Source organism: Falco rusticolus, chromosome 8 (assembly GCF_015220075.1).
Source record: "Falco rusticolus isolate bFalRus1 chromosome 8, bFalRus1.pri, whole genome shotgun sequence".
NCBI classification, from domain to species: domain Eukaryota; kingdom Metazoa; phylum Chordata; class Aves; order Falconiformes; family Falconidae; genus Falco; species Falco rusticolus.
This window is the reverse complement of record NC_051194.1, coordinates 52229437-52249625: the sequence shown is the minus strand read 5'-3', so window position 1 is coordinate 52249625 and position 20189 is coordinate 52229437. Positions and strand designations below refer to the sequence as shown.

General features: G+C 35.9%; 1 protein-coding gene across 6 annotated transcripts in view; it reads right to left on the bottom strand.

The window, feature by feature from the left end:
* Positions 1-648: 648 nt before the first annotated feature.
* Positions 649-20189, bottom strand: part of TFPI (tissue factor pathway inhibitor) — a 35973-nt gene continuing 16432 nt past the window's right edge. For 4 of the 6 annotated variants that reach the window (XM_037397738.1, XM_037397741.1, XM_037397739.1 and 1 more), the window contains 7 exons: positions 19066-19266; positions 12300-12338; positions 8525-8701; positions 7335-7430; positions 6754-6846; positions 1321-1503; positions 649-950 (listed from right to left, as the gene is read on the bottom strand). In XM_037397738.1, the coding sequence (XP_037253635.1) occupies positions 838-950; positions 1321-1503; positions 6754-6846; positions 7335-7430; positions 8525-8701; positions 12300-12338; positions 19066-19266 (902 nt within the window). In that variant the 3' untranslated portion in view covers positions 649-837. Of the gene's footprint in view, positions 951-1320; positions 1504-5699; positions 6090-6753; positions 6847-7334; positions 7431-8524; positions 8702-12299; positions 12339-19065; positions 19267-20189 lie in introns of those variants that run through there. The other 2 variants (XM_037397742.1, XM_037397743.1) reach the window with 2 other exon arrangements.

Here is a 20189-nt window from a genome sequence, read left to right as displayed (position 1 = left end):
AACTACCACTGTTTCATGTCAGTCTTTAAAAAAAGCCATGAAAGCACAGCCAAAATAATCCTCAAAGTCAACTGGAGAGTAAGCATAGTGTTATCTCTAAAGCAACTGTATTTAATTCTATGAAAGGAATTTGTTTTGGTTTCTGTAAAACTTTGATATGTATCTCTGGAAAACTTGCTAGCCATGAGCCTAGTTCAGGAACAAGGATAAAAATCTATGATCCCAGCAAATACATTTTTAAATATTTGCAAATATATCACATTACATTCACAACTTTAACGCTCTCTTCATGGGTTTTGGTGGGTTAATTCTGATCTCACATTTCACAATAGTGTACTTATATGTGCTTTGGTGGAGTTAAATTTAGCTTGCATAACCTAAAATAAATCTTATTAAAACAAATCTAGTGCCTATTTCCTCTTTATAGCAATAGACCTATCTTTTAATCTGATTGAAATAATCATGCTTGACAAGTGATTACTCTTTGACAAGCATTATGCTTTCTTTAGTACAAAAATAGATTTCAAAAAAGAATAATGGTGTAATAAATTAAATTTGAATCTTGGCTACTTTTTAATCATTGTGAGTTATACGCCCACACCATCTGTTCTGTCCTGTTTCAGTTATGACAATTATATACAATCAAACTAGAATTTAAGAACCTTTATCAAAGTAAAAAGTAATGTTTATTAACATGAATGAGAAATACATAATAAAAATATAAGCAGCTTAACAACATATATTCAAAATAATCAGTACAGTAAATATATTTTAATGGTGTACACTAAAGTTTTCATTCACAGGTGAATAGTGGTTTACTTCACGTTGCCATAAAAATCAAAGTTGTATTCCTTCAGGGATGATTTCCTTGCCTAGAGCCTTTACGGACTGTTTCTTTCTTTTCTTCTTGATTTTTATTAATCTTCTTTCACCTTTTGTTTTATTGAATCCTAAAGGTAAAATAAGGACAGTAAGATTATATGCTGTATGACCAACACATCCAAGATTATCAGAAATAAGAGACAAGTCTTGTTTTCAAGAAATATTCTTAAAAAAAGAAAAAAAGAACATTTTCTTACCTAAAGCCTTCACATGCCTGACCAATGCCAAGTTGTCTTATTTCTGTTCTTGTACATTGTATTTTACTGTCCATCTTTCTCTCGCTAGCTCTGTCTCTTCTGATTTCCATTTTCACTTTTCTAAGACTTTCAGCTATTACATTTTATCAGGCCAGTACTTACTACTAAAAGTTGCAAGAATATTTCAGCTCGCATAATATTTACCTCTTATGATAGTCTGTGGTAGTATCACTTCTCATACCTTTCTTGCAGATCCTCAAACATGACTTTCTGGAGGTGAAATTATTTTCATTCCCACCACAACCACTATAACTAAATGGGCGACATCTTCCAGTTGAGTAGTGGTAGAAAAATCTTAACTCTTTGGCTCTACAAAGTCCTCTGTCCATAGGGGTCATACACAAAGAAGGGATAGGTGGTGGCTCTAGAAATACCAAGAGAAAAAAAAAGGTTAGAGACAACACTGCGATTTACCAGTTTTCTGTTATGTTGATATTACATAGGCGATTTGAAGCTGACAGAACTTTGAAATTCACATGAAATCTACTGGCAAATTTAATTCTGCTTTCCTGAAAATCCAGGATACTTTACATAAGTATCTTTTTCTTTATGATTACAAAAATACCACTGCAAATGTTATTTGCTTTTTTAATTCCAAACGCCAGCAAAGGCTTACCTGAAAGCAAGATTTGTTTCCTATGTATTTAGTGATAAAATTGCCATTTCTGTAATAGGAGATAGTGTTCAAATTCAATTAGAGAAGCTTCAAGTAAAGTATTTGGCGAAAGTGAAGTGAAAAAAAATTAAACTTTGACAGCCTTAAAAATATGGTAAATATTTATGATCATAAATGAAGTGAATTTTCCCAAATACTGTTATACATTCTAAAATCAAGTAGAAGGTAAAAGTAACCAGCATTTTCAATGTAAGATTCAATACCTTAATATTGGGTTTGTTGCATGAATACAGAAAGCTTGACCTAAGTAATAGAAGTCACTCCATTGGAAGGCACTGAGCCATTATCAAGAAATAGCTTGTAACTTGCAGGATAACAACGGCTTGAATGTGAAAAGGAAGTGCACAAAGTGACTGAGATGCTGGTGCTTTAGTGCTGCTGTTAGGTTTTTACCATTCCAAGGAGCAGGCTGATGGTTTGTTTCTTCGGTGTCGCTGCAAGTGAGAGTGTGAGAACTGAAACACTGGAAGATGAACCTGAGGTATCCGAAGTACTTGGGCACTCGAACAAGTTCAAGAAGTAAATCCGTGCCAGAATTCCCAAGCCTGAAGAAACTCCATCATCTAACACCCTAGAGTGACTCATACACAAAATTAAAACTGATACAATTGCTGCAGAGGATGCAAGAAAGTGAATGGGAGCCATTACATCACCAGTTAATAAGGGACCTAAACAGGTGCCATTTTCCTTCAAGAGGCTGCAGAATTGAGACAGCTGAGATGTAAATGTGAAGCTAGTCAAGATGGCCTTCTTGAAGTTACAAAGCCAGGTAGAAGTGGTTCAGAAATAAAAAACAAATAAAATTTTAGGGAATAATTTGGGTTACAACAAAGCTGAAGGCATCATGTTGTCACAAACCTGGGAAACACATGAGATGCTGAAATCAAGAAGTTATGAATTAACTTGGGAAATTCAAGAGACTGGCAAAAAAACATCCAGAAAGAACATGCTACACTTTACGTGTTTTACACATATTGCACCTGCTGAAAAAAGGTTTATCTGCCAAGTAAAACAGCTGAACTGGCATGGTGAAAAAGTATGAAAAGTAGCTGTGAAAGAAATAGAATGGTGTTTTATGCAAAGTTAAGACAGCAAAATGAAATTAGTAATATATCTGAAGCTGTGTTAGCAACATCATACTATTCAGAAAGAATCCTGAAACACAAAAACTAAGTCATGAGTTGTTCTTTTAAGATAAAGTTAGTTTCAGGTTATAAAATGAGCACTACTTAATTTATTTTTATAACTGTGACAGTATTGCTCACTCTGGAGATGATATTAGCTTTCAAAACATATGTTCAGCAACATTAAAAAAACACGCTTACCTATTTTAACCTGCTAATTTCTGAACTTAAAAAGCAGAAAGGCTTGCCAGTGATAAAAGAGCCAAACAGCATAGGTTTGTTAACTATATAACAGAATTTAAATATATACTTTGTAATGTAAATTACTTATCTGGTATGTAGAATTTTCCAGAGAGACTCCACAGTCCCCTTGTGAAAGAGTTCTCGCAACCACTGTAAGCTTTAGGGGAGCCATGGAGCCAGGGCTATGGTTACTGGTGAATAAGAACTACCTGTGTATGCATAATGCAACTGGCAGAGTTGTGTCCGAATGCTCTTCAGAATCCCTCTTGTATTCTCGCTAAAAATTTTGTTCTTCTTTGTGTATATCATTGGTAGATAAATGCCCCAAATACCAAACACTATTCATGTTTATCTTCAAAATATCTGCATATTCTTTACACTCACAGAAACAACCAGCCCATGAAGAAAACCTCTAATTTTGCCATATAGCAGTCATTTTTATACAACAAAAAAGTATATTAAAATAAAACAAAATTACTTATCATAATTTCCTGTCTGCTGAGGATCATACAAATTATGAATTAATTTTCCAATACTGGTCACTAAAAGGCCTGTTAACTTTAAGTAACTGTGAACATAAAACATGTACTGTGTCATGTCCAGCCCAACATCTCTATTGGCAGGACAATCTATAACCTCTGAGCCAGCATGTTAACCCAGTCACAGCGAGAATTAGATCCAAGTAAGTTCTTTCTGTTCAGTCTGAGCTGCTAACACTGCACTTATGTATATGATGCTACAGTAAGTTTAGATATTATGCCTGTTCTTGAGTGTCTCTCTAAAGTGTTTTGGTTTTACAACCTCATTTTTCTAAGAGTTGTTAAAACGTTTTATCTCCCACTTTTTCTATGAAGGAAAAAAGAAAAAGAAAGCAACAAATCCCACAGCCACAAAACTGCACAGAAGGGAAGGGGTACACACTGAAAACAGTAAAAAAAAAAAAAAAAGAAAAAGCAATACATGTCCTACTATCAGAATTGTTTTCCCCAATCTAGTCATTACAGGTCTATGAATTACAGATATCAACTTTACTGAGAGGTTACTTGAGATAGAAGTACTGGTTTAAACTTTTTTTTTTTCCTTAATTTAGATTACAATTTAGCAATATTTTTTCCACAGTGCAAGCAGCATTACTCATTATGTTCCATAACTCATTACATGTTAACTTCAAGAGGATCATACGAACCTAAAAATTAATAAATGTCATTACATGGTCCATTCTATGGCCTTTGATGCAACTTCTACAGAAATCAACTGGTTATTGACGTTGACAACAATAAGCATTAAGATTCTGGCTTTACTCTTGTGTTCATACTATTCAGTTTATCCAAAATTTCTGACTGAAATAGGTTTTAAAATCCAATAGCAAGCTCATAAAATTGGATTTGCTATGTATATTATTTGCCAAAAATATGCTACATAAGTCAGCTCATGAACAGGCACAGGAAAAAAGAATTTACAAAGGACAAATGAAAGCTTTTAAGCTGATTTAGTCAAACATTTCCAGGTGTAAAGTTTTCCTCTGGAAAATGCCGATACAATGAAATAAAATGTGTTTCTCAGAAACATGCCAACTCCATCAAAAACTTTTGAAGGAAATTAGACCTTGGAACCCATCTCAAGTGGAGCTTGGGAACTGGAACTCATGCCAGTGGCTCTGCAAGAGCTTCTCAAATGGATTTCAGGCTTTGCAACAGCAAAATAGATCTTTCTGTTACGTCACAGTGGTAGACCAGCTACTTTGCCTGTGCTTGAGAAGATGGACATCAGCCACTCCATCCCAAACAGTTCATCCTGACCTCATATTGTGCAAGGCCAGATTCTTGTCTCTCACTGAGGGCCATTGGGAGTCACAGTGCATGTTTGTGAGAAATGGCTCTACCTTGCAACTTCACTTTACACCTCTACTTCTAGTAACAGCAGGAATGGAGGCTACATTTCCCACATCTCTGTGGAGAAATCAACTGTCAGTTTTGACCCTACCCTTTCCTCCCCCTGCAGTAGGATTGCACAAAAGCATAGGATTTTAGCCCATCCCAGCAGCCTGAAAGGTACAGGCAGATAAACAGAATAGCAGCAGGTGACTGCACAGGGCAGGTTAGTGCAACACAAAGGTTATACAGTGGCGAAGAACCTACGGAGTCTTCAGACTTTGCCCTGAAATGCACTGGCCCTTCCAAGGTCACGTTTCATATCCAACCCAACCAGCTACACTGACTCCACCCACCCTTTTTCCCCAAACCTTTCTTCCACCAATCTTCAAGTCTTCTCTTTCTCATCCTCGCCTCTCCCTCCAAAAATGTGCTTTACCAGAGAATTCGCTATTGCTGACACAATCAAGAACCCTTCTATTTCCTCTGAGAAAACAGTGAATCACGTCCCTTTGCTGGTATAAATCAGTTGTTTTGGGGATTTGGGGATTCATACTGTGAGTAAAAACCTTCAGGGAACACGTATGCTCTAATGTCCCTAGACTTCATATCAGGCCTTAAATCATTCAAATATTTTTCAGTAAAATAAGTTGCCAAAAGCTTTACTGTTTTATATTCAGACATTTTAATAACAGTGCACTGATGCTTTGTATGTGATACACAAACAACCCAACTATCGCAGAAACTTACCTCAGCCCAACAATACACGTGGATCACAGTGCAGGCAAAAAAATAACATACAACACACATTTAAGCTTTACTAGACATACCATTCTAAGCAAAGAGCACAGGAATGTTAGTTATCCTAGATGCCCATTAACTTACAGATCATATAAACCACAGAAACCTTCATGAATCTCTAAGCCATCACTCAATCCTCAAAAGTACAAGTAAGTGTAAATGCAGAAAACCAGCAGAAATACTTGGTAAGAATGCTCAGGCTTTTTCCAACTGTTTCTTGTTTCTTCTTGCATAACTGTGGATCATAAAAATAACATCCCTCAAATTCAATTACCCTTTACAGTGTGAGCAAGTACCAGCAATCTATAGTGGACAGCATCCAGCTGCAGAAACTGTTAAAACCCAGCCCTCTACAGTAAAGGTCCAGATTTTCATTTGCATTATAATACATAGTGCAAAAATACCTTGAAGCAGACACAAAATGAATTCATGGTCACTTTGTTATATTCAAACCAAGAACTGAGTTTAATATGTCCTTAGTGAAAATAAAAATGTATTATAAATCTTGTTCCGAGCCATGTTCCAAAATCCAAATATGGTCCTTTTTTAATGGGAAAAAGGAGCTTTAAATCAGTTGCCAATTAGATACCCACAAAAATATTAATTTTTACTAGAAGAACTCTGCATAACAGCTTTTGCTCTTTTTGTATTTATCAGACCTTCAGGAAGCGCACATTTTCAGAAAAGGACAAGATGTGGTCAGTCTTCCACTTCGATATATATGGAAGACCTGTAAGTAGCAATATTTCTTTGCTTTGACTTTCTCTGCCTATCAAAACATCTGACATAGAAGCCCATTCTCTAGTTTTAGATATGTTGCAAAATGAGTGGAAATGGAAAAGCAATCCAGAGTGCATATAAAAGACGAAGAGTTAAGATCTGCAAAAGTGAATTCTTACCAAAAAAAATGGGAAACTGGTTGCGCTCCTCCTTTGGGGAACTATTGTTCATAGAGTTGGACTTCTCATTTGCAGCAGTTGGCAACAAATTTACTAAAAGAAAAAAAAAAAAAGGGTGAAACAGTGACATATTATCTAGACACAAGAAAGCTCTGAGAATAAGCTATGATTGGTACCCATTTGCTTAGCTCCATGTCAGTATTAATACTACTAGAAGGCAATATTTCTTTAGGTCCCAAAAGCATAGGAAACTGATGTGTTGAGGCAGCTTAGGGATGGATTCCTTTTTCTTCTTTAATTTTACTGATGTAAGATTTAATTCAAACATGGTTTTGTAAGGTTCTTTTTTATTAGTAGCAGATATTCTGCTAGTTATTCTAGCCTCTGCAATTGTAAGCTTTTTTCAAAATATGTCTTATAACAAGAAAATAGTTATGAAGCTAGTTTTAACATTACTGACTTCACTGTGCTTATGTATTTCAACCAACATACATATCTTCAAATAAACAGGAAAATGAGTGGAGCCAAGGAGTGTCTGCATTAAAAAAGGGTAATTATGAAGAGCAAATGCAAATGCTTACCAAAAATCCCAGGGAATTGGTTGGTGTCTTCCACTAGGGAACTACTGTTCACAGTGTTAGGATGCTCTTCAGCTGGAACAATTGGCAATAAATTTACTGAAGCATAAACAATAGGAGAACAATAACGAAAAAACACACAAAAAAAATTAGTATCAATGGTTCAATATCACTAAGGTAAAAACTTTGACCTACTTAAACTATGGCAGTGGCCACTAATTCTCTCTTTGGGGATTTATACAAATTTACCTGGAGGTGTTATTTCAGATTAAAGTCAGAAAAAAAAAAAGCATTCTACAACTTTTAGTCCAGAAGGTAAAAGTGGAATCAGAGGCCAGGAAGAAATGATTCAGCAAAGGTAGGGGGAAAGCACATGGAACTATACGTATATCTTTTTTAAAAATCTTTTAAAAAGACCCATAGTGGGTCTTTCCTATTCTAAATGTGAATAAGCTCAAGTTCCCCTCGCCAAAATAACAGATTAAGAAACAGTCCTGGAAAAAAGCCCACTAGAGACAAGCAAGACAAAAGGGTCTGGAGGCTCTGGGTGGGAAAACATATTTGCCCTATGAGTAAAATTAAGTACTTTGTGAAGGGGAGAGGAGTTCTAAAGGTCACTGTCTTCTCATATAGAACAATTCATAGCAACCAGTAGGACAAGGGACTGGATGAATGATCTAGGGCCAGTCTGAATGGCTGTTTGTAGCCAAAGCAGCGCAGCCAAATAATTCAGAAGTATGGGACAGGTTTCCCAGGATTCTTTGGTGGGAAGCTAGTAATGCACAACAAGGAAACAGTAAAAACAAATTCTTCCTATATTGGCACCTCTTTTCATTACAAGACTTGGTTTGAAAGGAATATATTCAGAGGTATGGGTTAAAAAAATACATATTAGCATTTTATGATATTATAAAGCCAAGCAGCTGACAGATTTTAGACTGTCATGCAAAAAGTAAAAAAGTGGCGGTACTGTAATACTCATTAAAGTTAATAGTATGTACAAACTTTTTTAGTTTATATTTTTCATTTTTGTATTTTTATTTTATAAATATATAATTAACATTAATTTCAGATAAAAATTATTGCCACCTCAGGATACCCTAGGTTGCTTTTTTTTCCATGCGAGATACTTTTCAAAACACAGTGTTGTTTATACAACAATAAGACTAGGAATAATGAGGACAACAACTTACAGCTGCCTTGGCAGGTAGTCTGGCATTCTTCCAAATTCTTGAAGTTGTTCTGGTTTCCTAGGCACCCACCATACTTGAATACTTCACATAACTTTGTCTCTTTGTTATAGAAATACCTGGAAAAATAGCCTCTGCAGATTCCAGGGTCTTTCTCATCAAAGCAGAAATTTGGCTTTTCTACGAACAATGGTAAATGATGAGCGGGGGCGGGGAGTGGGGGGAAAGGTTAAAAAAAAGATAAATACATATTCCAAAACAAAATAGAACTGGAGGAAGTTTATGAAATAAATCTGTAACTTCAGGCTAAAGACCAACTGTAAAATAACTGCTGCTTTATTGTACTGCTTTTGTTCTATATATAATACTGCAATATTATGCTGAAGCATTATAGGGACATTTTTATTTCTTTTTTTTTTCCTCTTTTCAAGTAGTCAGTAAATTATATCTTAGAAAATGAGGACTAATGATTCTTTTAAGTGTCCTCCCTCATTGAAGCTCTAAGATGAAAATTAGTTTTTACTCTGAATCAAAACAAGACTTAAATCTCAGCTGGATCATTTGAATCTAAGTATGCATTCTTGTCATTTATGTAGTCTTTTCAGTTAATATTAGCATAAATTATGCAGAAAGCAATGTTAAAGTAGAAGAAAAAAGGAAATAGCTTTTTAAAAAACAGAAAAAATCTAACAATGCATTTTGTCTGGAACTATCTACTGTTATAAAAGGATACAGGAAACTGGGAGACGGAGTAACTATTCTAATTATCATTTTTCAGCTCATAGTCTGCAATAAGTAACTACAATATCAACCAAGAATAAATTTAACAAATCAATACTGCATAATTTGACTGAATATTAAGGCATGGTATCATGGCTTCTGGCAGAGAAGAAAAATACATAGCCATACAGTAATACCCAAATATCAATTTCTCACCATATTCTATTTTTTCTCAGAATTATTTCCTTAAAAGAAAATCAGGGAAACAATAATGCAATATATGTGGTGGTATTCTCAAATTCTTGCTAGTAGATGCTTTGAAATATGATTCTTAGCTAACTTGCAGAGAAAAGTATATATAGCTATCATATAAGACAATCAGATCAGAGCAACATATAAAGGCCCTCCTTACCTGTAAAACAATAGAATATTGAGACTAGAACAGTGTGCAGAGTGCTTCCATTTTAATAAAAATTACTATAGAATAATTACTTTGAAGTCCTTAACATTTCTGGAGTAGATTATGGAGTTGCAAAGAAGTTAATCCTATTACATGTATTTTAGCTAAGTATCTATTAAAAACATTGCCAGGACAACAATATCATTAAATTCAATTGATGCACATGATATATAAACATTACAATAGCTCATGATTACTGTTTTCCAAGAAATAATTGTCAATATCTTGTATTTCAATTGTTGTAAAGCTTCAGCAACAGGAAAATGTCATTTTCAGAGATTGCATGTAAAATTGAACCATTAAAATGTTCTTGCATGAAGTACACAAAATTAACTCTTTTAAGCACTCCTGGATAGCTTAATTTTGATTTTTTATTACAAATTTTGTTCTTTGCCCATAAGTATATGTATTCTACATTCAGGTATTTCATGTTTCTTACTATTCAAATGCAGCACCTATTGATGTTCACAGATTTACAAATCTAAGTTCACATAGACCAACAACCGGCAAGTGGTGCATGATCCAGCAGTGTGCCCTGTGGCCAAGAAGGCCGATGGCACCCTGGGGGGCATGAGGAGGAGCGAGGCCAGCAGGGCGAGGGAGGTGATCTCCCCCTCTGCTCTGCCCTGGTGAGGCTCATCTGGAGCGCTGTGCCCAGAGATGATGAGGGGAGTGGGGCATCTCCCTGGTGAGGAAAGGCTGAGGGAGCTGGGCCTGTTTAGCTTGGAGAAGACAAATATCTTAAGAGTGAGTGCCAAGAGGATGGGGCCAGGCCCTTTTCAGCAGTGCCCAGCAGCAGGACAAGGGGCAATGGGCACAAACCACAACACAAGAAGTTTCACCTGAATATGGGGAAAAACTTCTTTACCCTGAGGGTGACAGAGCGCTGGGACAGGCTGCCCAGAGAGGCTGTGGGGTCTCCTCCTCTGCTCTAAGTGAACTTTGCTTTAGCAGGGGGGTTAGACTGGATGATCTCCAGAGGTCCCTTCCAACCCTGACCATTCTGTGATTCCATGAAATATAAAAGGTATGGGCAAGGCATACTATATGCTTTCAGGTGAGAAGGGAAATAAGACAGGTTATGTAGACAGGTAGCGTGCAAGAGTCTACCACAGTGGTGTCTATCCCATATATCATCTATTAGAAGCCAACAGACAATAGAGGACACAGAAACAACTCTTTCATCAAACATTGCATAATATTGTGATTTCAGAATAAGATTATGATATTAACTGAGAAAGGAAGGTGGGTAATAATAAGGGTATGAAAGTAGACTACAGGATTATGACTGATTCTTAAAAACAGCTGTTCTTCATTTAGAAAATCCTTATATTAAAATGGTTCTTGCAGAAAAAGGAAATTAAGTCCAAATAAGTTGAGCTCACAGCTAACTTTTATAGCCACTTCTGGAGAGGTCATGAAGGCAATATAATCATAACTACAAACTAGTATTATACTTCTAAATGCCATGTCTTCCTCCAGAGACTCAGTATTCAAGACTACATTACTGGAAGCAATAGTAAATATGTAATGATGTTGATGACAGCCACAAGCTGTATTTAACAGGGTATGTTCTGTTTTGTCATTAAAAGCAGGGAACTAGGGTCAGACCTTAAAGGAAGTAGTGCCAAATGTCTGCAACATCTGTAGAAAATCAACTTTAGTAACTTCCACAGCATAGATTCACAATTTTTTTTTCTTTTTTTATGCATTAAAAATGGAAAAGACAGTAGAAAATTGGAAAATAAAACAAACATCTCAGTATGAAAATATTCTGTATACCATTCTGCAAAGACAAATAATTTAATTATTCTATTTCAAAATGTACCTGGAAATATGGGTATTTCTGCGAGGAGTTAAATGCACACCAATTCAAGAGGAAGCAAGTGGAAGGAGGGATGAAGGAGGGTAAGCAGAGAAAGAATTGCTGAGTTGTGAAATTTACTCAAGCTTGTATTCAGGGAACTCTGGCTACCAGCATTGGGCCCAATTCAGTTAAGTCTCTAATGTGCAAAGGGGAAGGGTGGAAGTCTTCAAAAGCTGAAGGTGAAGTCTTCAGAAGCTCTATTGTAAGTATCAAACAAATATCCTTGTTAGGAACACAGGTTACCTCAGCAGACCAGCAGTGTTTCAGACAAGCGATTCTCAGTGCTCAAGCACTGGCTATTTAGGAAGTCTGGGTATCAGGCATTTACTTTAACAGAAGTTTTCTCCTATTTTTGCTAACAGTGAAGAAAGCATTTAGTTTATTCTCAAAACATACAATGAGTCCCACACCATGGCTAATAATACAATGCTTGAATCTCTGCAGAGTCCTTCCTTTCCCTTTACCAAAGAAAGAGGAAAAAAAGTGTCATGATGTATTTATTCTGGGGAGAAGACATAACAGCTACCATCTTCAGTGACCACAGCTGTCTTCAAAGTCTTTGACAAATTACAGAAGTAGTAGTTTAGGAGTAAGAACTCACTTTAGTCTGACATTGTTTGTTTTGTGTTTTTTTTTAGGAGAGAACTTGGAACAATACATAAAGAATTTAACAAAAGGAGCTAAATCCCTTATCATGTAAGAGTCTTAGATTATTAGGTAAACATAATTACCTTTCTTAATTTTTGCTAACATCATCTTCTGAGGCAATTCTGCAATATAAATAAATAAAAGTATTTAGCAAAAGCAGACATGTTAAGTCTCACCTGTGATACCAGGGTGCTTAGCAGTGAGCAATGAGCACTGAGGAGGAAGAATACAGCATCTCTTCCCCTTCTTTCTTTTCTTCATTATAGAAGTAGCACAAAAGTTTGTTCTGGAGAACTAAAGTGTCATTTCTTTTGTATGAGAAGACCTGCTATATTGGTAACTTGAGGATATGGGAAGTATTGGAGTCAAATTATGACAATATTAAACAGAGAAATTCCTTTTATGTTACTGGAACCAGAATACTGTATTATATAATCTCACTCTTCAAAAGAAAAGTAATTAGCAGACTAATTTAACCCAACTCCTGTAGCTACTTACTGATACTGCTAATAGCTTTGGAGCTGATCTAGTTAGCAATAAAGACCTCTCGCATGCTGTCCAATTCCCTTTGCTATGCTAATGTAGTGTCTGAATAGTTTTCATTATGCTGTTTGTGATATTAAAGCCCACTCGGCCAAGCATATCCAACTATTTTTAGGGTAGTATAGATGATAAACTTGTTTGCATAGTTCTTTCAGTGTATGATCAGTGATGATGAAGTTGTTATTGTCATTTTTAATGGAGAAGCCTGGGTTTTATTGTACTTGCTGGAGAAGCTGGATATCTGAATTCAACCCCACACTCCTTTTTGGCAATTAAAAACAAACTTTCTTCCCCTTCTAGGAGACTGCCTAATCATAAAACTACAAAGGAGTCCAAGGGGAGACCAGCTCAGCCAATGTGTAATAAAGGCTGAAAATTTTTTGGCAGCTGAGAGAAAGAAAGTGGCCAAGGATAGCTTATACATTTTCTATTACAGAACTATTTTGCAAGCCATACAAAATAGCAGCTTCTGAACTTCACCTGAGTCATCTTAAAGGGATCGCTTCATAGTTCGTGTCTTGTACTTGTGCTTTTCTTAACTGCATTATGAAATGCTAGTTTCTCTAAAACTCTTCGTTACCTATTGACCTCTTGCATATGACAGAACAGATAGAACACAATTTTACCAGCTTTTTTATTTTTCTTCTGGAAACATGCCTGTATTATATTTTCAAAACAAATCTATCTGGTAGTAATTCTGTCATGATACATTTTCCTTCCATCTCTGGGACTATGCAGCTGGCATCCTTAAAAAATATTATTCATGACATGCACTTTAGGGTGACATATCATTTGTTTGAACATATTTCCAGTGCTTCCTACTAGTAGGAGGCTGTGCCTTCAGCACTTAAACCCATGACCTAAACCATGGCCACTCACATCAGGCCATTTCACTAATTTCACTCAGCTGTTCCCTTCAGGCCAAAATCAGCAATCATACTTTAGCAAATGATCTCTACTCTTCTGGCACAGAACAGGAAGAACTTATTGTGAGTTTATACAGGCCTAGAATATTCTAATCTTACTTTCATGTCAACCATGTCTTTTTGCTTCTGGTTTCAGCCAAAAACCCAAATCCACAGCTGAGTTAATTTTTTCTATGTAAGCAAACATTTTCTGAGTTTTTTTCTGAGTATTCTGAGTATTTTCTGAGTAGATCTGTTGTATAAATTATAGACCTTAGAATTGCTGTCATGTCCCATATTAGAAGCTTAAGTAGCCTAGGACATATATCTCCTGCCTTGAAAATTAGGCCTTTTGTGCTAGTGATGACATTTGTGATTCTACTCACATCCAGTAAACAACAGAGCATATAGGCAAGCTCCTCTTATTTTCTTCCTTGAAGTGGTGAATATTGGGCACAAAAAAACCCACAATGCAGCTAATTTCTAGGAGACTTGAGTCAGAACTAGGCATCTTGAATCTAAACACTGTCTTAGAGAGTCTTAGAGTGACCAACCTGTATGTAGTTGGGCTCCCTGAAATCTTGTACTGACTTCAGTCAGTTCTGGGAATTAGCCAATTCTGTCTTTGATGGCTTATTCATTCAAAACTTTTAAAAGTTGTTCTGATTTAAGGAGCTTGGCAGTTCACTCATGTTGGCTCATTTATTATTGTGCTTAATATTGGAAAATCAGACACTTAACTATTCACGTTATTTCTTCTGAATTTGTATATATGTCACATAACTTCCCTTTAGCTTATTTTTAGCAGTCTTGACCTTAACATTCTTCACAGTGATAAATGCCTGAGTAGCAATTTGATTTTTCTTTGGTTTTAAGTGTTTTCCTGTCACTTATATTCTCTTTTCAGTCTGATTTCTGCAGTTACTAAATTGTGGTCTTCCTGCAGTAATAAATACTGGAAACATTAAGTAAGACAAATATAACCATATACAAGAAGACTGCACAGACTGAGCCAGATTTAACAAAAAGAACTTAATGAATTATATGGGGGTTTACTGAATTTTACTGGCAAAAGCAGGTTAACTTCTTAGTTTCCTTTATGGCTGATGGTCAACAGCATACTGTGTGCGCCACCAAAACATTCTATCTGCTGTTATTCATTCAGAGAATACAGAAATAACAAGCCTTTATTGCTCCAGTTCCTCACAGCAGATTCAATACTTAGAGTCTTGGATCACTATTATGCATACACCAAACACTGTGCTTGGGCTGAGTACCAAGATGTAGACACTAAACCAGTTCTCATTTTATATAACTTTCAGTTGGAGTTATGCCAATTATATGCCAGTACAGAATGTGGTCCAGGAAATCTGTTCCAGATTTTGGACCTGCTCCAACATATATGGCAGAGTAAAAATAACAATATTAGTCAAAATACTAGCATTAGATTGAAGAAATAATTGACGATCTTCACTCATCGCACCTGATCATGACTTTTTGACACCTTTCATTCCAAATTCTGTATCTATCAACCCCACCTTTTTCAGTTTACCTTCTGTCTTAGCCTTTAAACTGGAATTTAGGACAAACACTCCAAATTACCAGGAAGTTGCATGTTTTGGAAGAGATACTGGCAGCTGCAGTCCTGCAGACAACGCTGCTCCAAACACGGCAAAAATGCTGTGGGTCCAGCTGAAACCCAAAGCCAGATACCAGATGTAAAGCACCAAAAGCCAACCTGGTGACAGAATAAGACACACTAGCTTCACATCCTAGATCCCAGGTCTTTCTGACACTGAATGCTAATCAAGAAAAATAACTTTCCACTTTTCATCTTGAAAAAGATTAATCATAATTTTCTAAACAAAACACTGTAGAAGTGAAGAAAATGTATTTTAAGGAAGGTTGTTCTCTTAGAATGACATTCCCAACATTCATTCTTTAAACTTATATGTATGTATTAACTGTTGGATTCAGCAGCAAGTGTCATCAACTTCTGGGTTGAAAATTTAATAAATATAGAAAGTAACTTTTAAGCTGGTTAACCATAGGGGGGAAAAAATCATTAGTTAAATCCATTATACAAACTTATGACTCATGGAAGTCATATGACAAAGGAAGAATTTTAAGTCTAGAAAGACCATTTGTCAGACAAACATGATTACTATGCAAAATATTAATGCCACAATTTGAATAATTTTTAACTCCTTAAAATTATGTTAATATGTTTTGAACACTCACAAAAATGTCATCTTTCAATTCTGATAGATATATCTTCCAGATAACCATATAGAAAAAAGTAGTATTAATTAATACTCAAAAATCTTCCCAGTCTGGGTCAAGTAGAGGAAGGACATCAGCTTCTTTAGCCATAAACCTTTACAGGAGTGATGATTACCAAACAACAAATGTAAGTCTTCTACACCCAGTTTGGTGGGTGGCAACCTTTGGCCCAAATTGGAAGCAACACCAACTCATGCCTTTTAAGCTTCAGGCACCACAACCCTACCCTCTATACTGACAAACACCAAAAGTGGCATTTTCTGGTTGGAGAAAATGACCCAGATATAGAGATACCAGAATTATCACTTAGGCCTTGATACAAGAAATCTGAAATCTGTAACTGATTTTATAAGCTGTGCTATAATCAGCACAAAGCTATTTGCTCTCCTTAAATATTGTAGGGTTTAGTTCCCAAACATAATGAACAGCTAGAACTTTTGATAAGACAATTTGTAGAAATGTAAGAACAAAACAACAGGTAGAAAAGGAGCAAAACATTTTTGTGTTAGTTTTGTATACTGGTTAAGCACAACCCTGAACTTCCATTACCTGTGTAATGAATTTCTTTGTATGATTTTCTGCCAAGAACTGTCATCTGCTCCTATCCAGTAGTTTCTTATGATTATTTAAAAACTTAGTACTTTAATTCTATCTTACTGCTGTATGTATTCTCTTTAATCAGGTGTGAAGAATCTAAGACAAAAACAGTATAGTCTGGAAAAAGAAAAATATTGGAAATAGCTTTTATCCTAACTGAATTTTAGAGAAACAAATACCAGTATATGAGCACCAAATTAGTAATCTGCACTTCTAGTAGTATCTGAGACTTCAACATGAAAAGAAACTGAATTGCTTGTATGAATGTTCTTTCCCTTCTCGGTCAGTTCATTAAGAGTTGGCTGGAGTCCCATTTCAGATTCAAGTAGGACAGAATTTCACTGACTTTGTGTGTGCTTGCATTTAGGGCAAGATATTTCTATTCAGGAAGATGTTTTTCTCTATGCCATGTTTTTTTCTTTTTCTTTTTACTTGAAATGCTAGATTATGTTTTTTAGTAACTAAGGAGTTATGATTTCCATATAATTTTTCCTCAATGGGATGTCATTTCAAGATATACCTGATTTTAATATCATTAGCACTGCTTTTACTTATATGTGACTCCTGAAAACAGAGCAAGACTGTGACTGACTCTTGTCACTTCTTCCTTGGAGCACATCTGATCTCTGAGGCTCATTAGTGAATCTTGCTGGAAGCTGTCAATGGCAGAATGGGAGAGAGGTTACCTACTTGGATGTCTAGAATAAATTTAGTGACACAAACCATAGTAATTTTTATCAGGAAATACAGATGTGTTGTGAAACAGACAATGTAACAGATTTAAGGCCTGATCTAAATACTACATAGATGTGAATTCTGGAAGGGAAGGGAGATGGGAATAGAGACATTTACATTTATTACAAACAAAGCACAATGCTATAAATGAGGTTGTCTTATACATATAGTCTGTTTGGGTCAGAAAATCCAAAAAGGAGCTTCTGGAATCAATTTTCTGAACTGAAATTTCTCAAAGTATTTTTTGTAACATATATAAACTTGCTGTGCTTGAAAGCAACCTATACTAATCCTAGAAGGTACAAATTTATATCCTGCAAAGCAACTCAGTACCTATAGCACATCAGCATTACCAGCATCTCAGTACCTATAACATACCAGCAGTTTCCAGTTTTATGGAAAGGCCCAGGGCTGGAATAAATTATGAAAATAGGGCAAACAAAGTGACACCTACAGAGATCTGCACAGTTGTAGGGTGCTACCAGGGCACATATCTAACAGGCAGGAAAGATTAACAATCTGATTGTGTCACATATTCTCAGAATAACCTGTAAACTGTTCTCTACTGCAGGATTGCTCAGTATCACTGTCTTGAGCTCAGTAACACTTAATGACGTATTTTGCTTCTGGGCATGTGTGTCGTGTATGTCAGGCATACGTGACTGAAAAGTATTTTCTATTGAGAATTAATCCTTCTGTCTTACCTCAAAGTCTAAATAAATGAACATCCAACATAAGAATTCACTTGGGGAAAAAACCACATAGTTGGTATACTATCTGAGGGTTACCACACACCTCCGATGAGCTTTTTATTCTGGAAATTTTTTTTGTATTTCTGTTACCCCCCCCCCCCCCCCTCAGTAGCTCCTTCACTCTCGCTTCCTGTTTACACAGCCAGACACATTCCATCTAATTCCCATGAGTGCAAGATCCATATTAGGTATCCAGAAGAAATTCTCAATAAGACTTTAATTCCCTCAGTCTCTAAAAATATGAACTTTTCAAATTTCTAGCTCCACTGGCATTAACTTCCAATTTAAGAATCTTCTTTCATACGCTCCTGTGAGGAACAGGAGTTAGTTACTTTCACAAGCCTGAATGCCTTAGTTAATGACAAGGATCACTTTTAATAGCAAAAACAGCATTCACAAGGCACTTCTGCATATTCTACTGTGTATCATATTTTGCATCTCCTTTTCCGCTCTCTAACGATTAATTGATGAGGTTTCAATAAAACAGATCTTTTATGACAAATAGCTATAATTCACATTTTTAGTTAGAATTATTTACTACTGTAGTTCTAATTACATTGAATCATAGCAAATGTCCAAGATTCTGGACAGCTCCTATCAGCTTCTCAAGTGAAGGAGAAACCTGGGATCAAAAATTATGTTAGATACTCTGAAAGCAATAAACAACATCTGTACTGCTCACCAGCTTAGCCCAGCCTCAACATCAATTTCCCTTTAAGAACTCATTTAAAATGGGGCTCTAGCTAGAAAATAAACTTTCTTGCACTGGTGTCTCTATTCCACAGGTCCACTAAAAAAATTCACACTTTCCATATCCTGAACTTTTTATTTTGCACAATTTATTTTAATTAATGCACAATAATTCAGATGACTACAGCCTAGTGTAATATTTGGGAATATAATTAGAGGCACCACATTACTGTGTTAATAGGCACTGAAGAGGGTTTCTACTTCCAAAATTCATACAGTTCGTTGATGAGAAATAACAGATGCAAATGAAGAACTGATAGAAGGATAAGAGAATGGGTACTGGCCTGTTACCACACACTTCCTCTGACATTCTTCCAGCGTTAGAAAGTTGTTCTCATTCCCGTGGCATCCACCATATTCAAATATTTCACACTCACGGCTTTGAATATTGAAATAATAGCGCATGTGGATTGCTTTACATGGACCTTCATCTGCTTTCATGGCACAGACTGAATGCCCCACTTTCAGTGGTGGCAAAGCAGCACCTGTAATATAGAGAAGGAGAATATCTGTTATTAAGCTATTTAGCTTCACTACACAGTGTAACTTCAAAATGAGATTGCTCGTGTCTTCTGCTAGAGAGGCACTGCATAACATCTGTCTGTAACACTCTGAACACATAACCATAGACGTAAAAAGAAAATCATCATCTGCATTGGAACACAAAATCCATTCAATCAAACCAAATGTGTGGTTTCAATTTTCAATCAAAATAGCTCACATTAAAAATTTCAACTCCTCATCATAAACCTCTAAATAGCTATGAATAGTGGCTTAGTCACAGGAGCTACTGAGAAATTCTGAACAACGAATACATCGAGAAAATCCTAGTAGCTCCTAAAACCACAATGACTATTCCTGCATGAAAAAAAGCAGAAAGAGGGTTCTTTGTGCTCAGGTCCATGCATTTCTAACAGTGATCATAGCTCATGAAAACATCTCGTAGTGAACAGTGCAGGAAGAACTAAGTAAGGCAGCCCTGCAGAGGGCACCATTCCCCTATCAGATTACACTTTACTGGTACAATCATAAGGTCATCATATTGTCTTATTTTATTTGATGTCACTGTTCTTACATTAGAGCTTTCAAGAGCTAAGTACCCAACTAGAAAGTTAAGGCAAAAAGAAACTGTATCTTTTCAAACCGTGTCATTTCTATGTATTCCAATATACATTACTAGGTCAGGGAATGTTTTCTAGAAACTATCAGATATATACCGTGAAGAACAACACTAGCAAACTTTTATACTGTCAACATCTATAAGGAAATTCTGACTGATGATGCAGTTTGTGATACTGTTCCCTTATCAATATATGGTTGAATATATTTTCCTGGTTTGCTTTTTCAAGGAACTATTTCACCCTAGAGGATTTTGAAAGACTTACAGAGCTTGTATGCTTGCAATAGC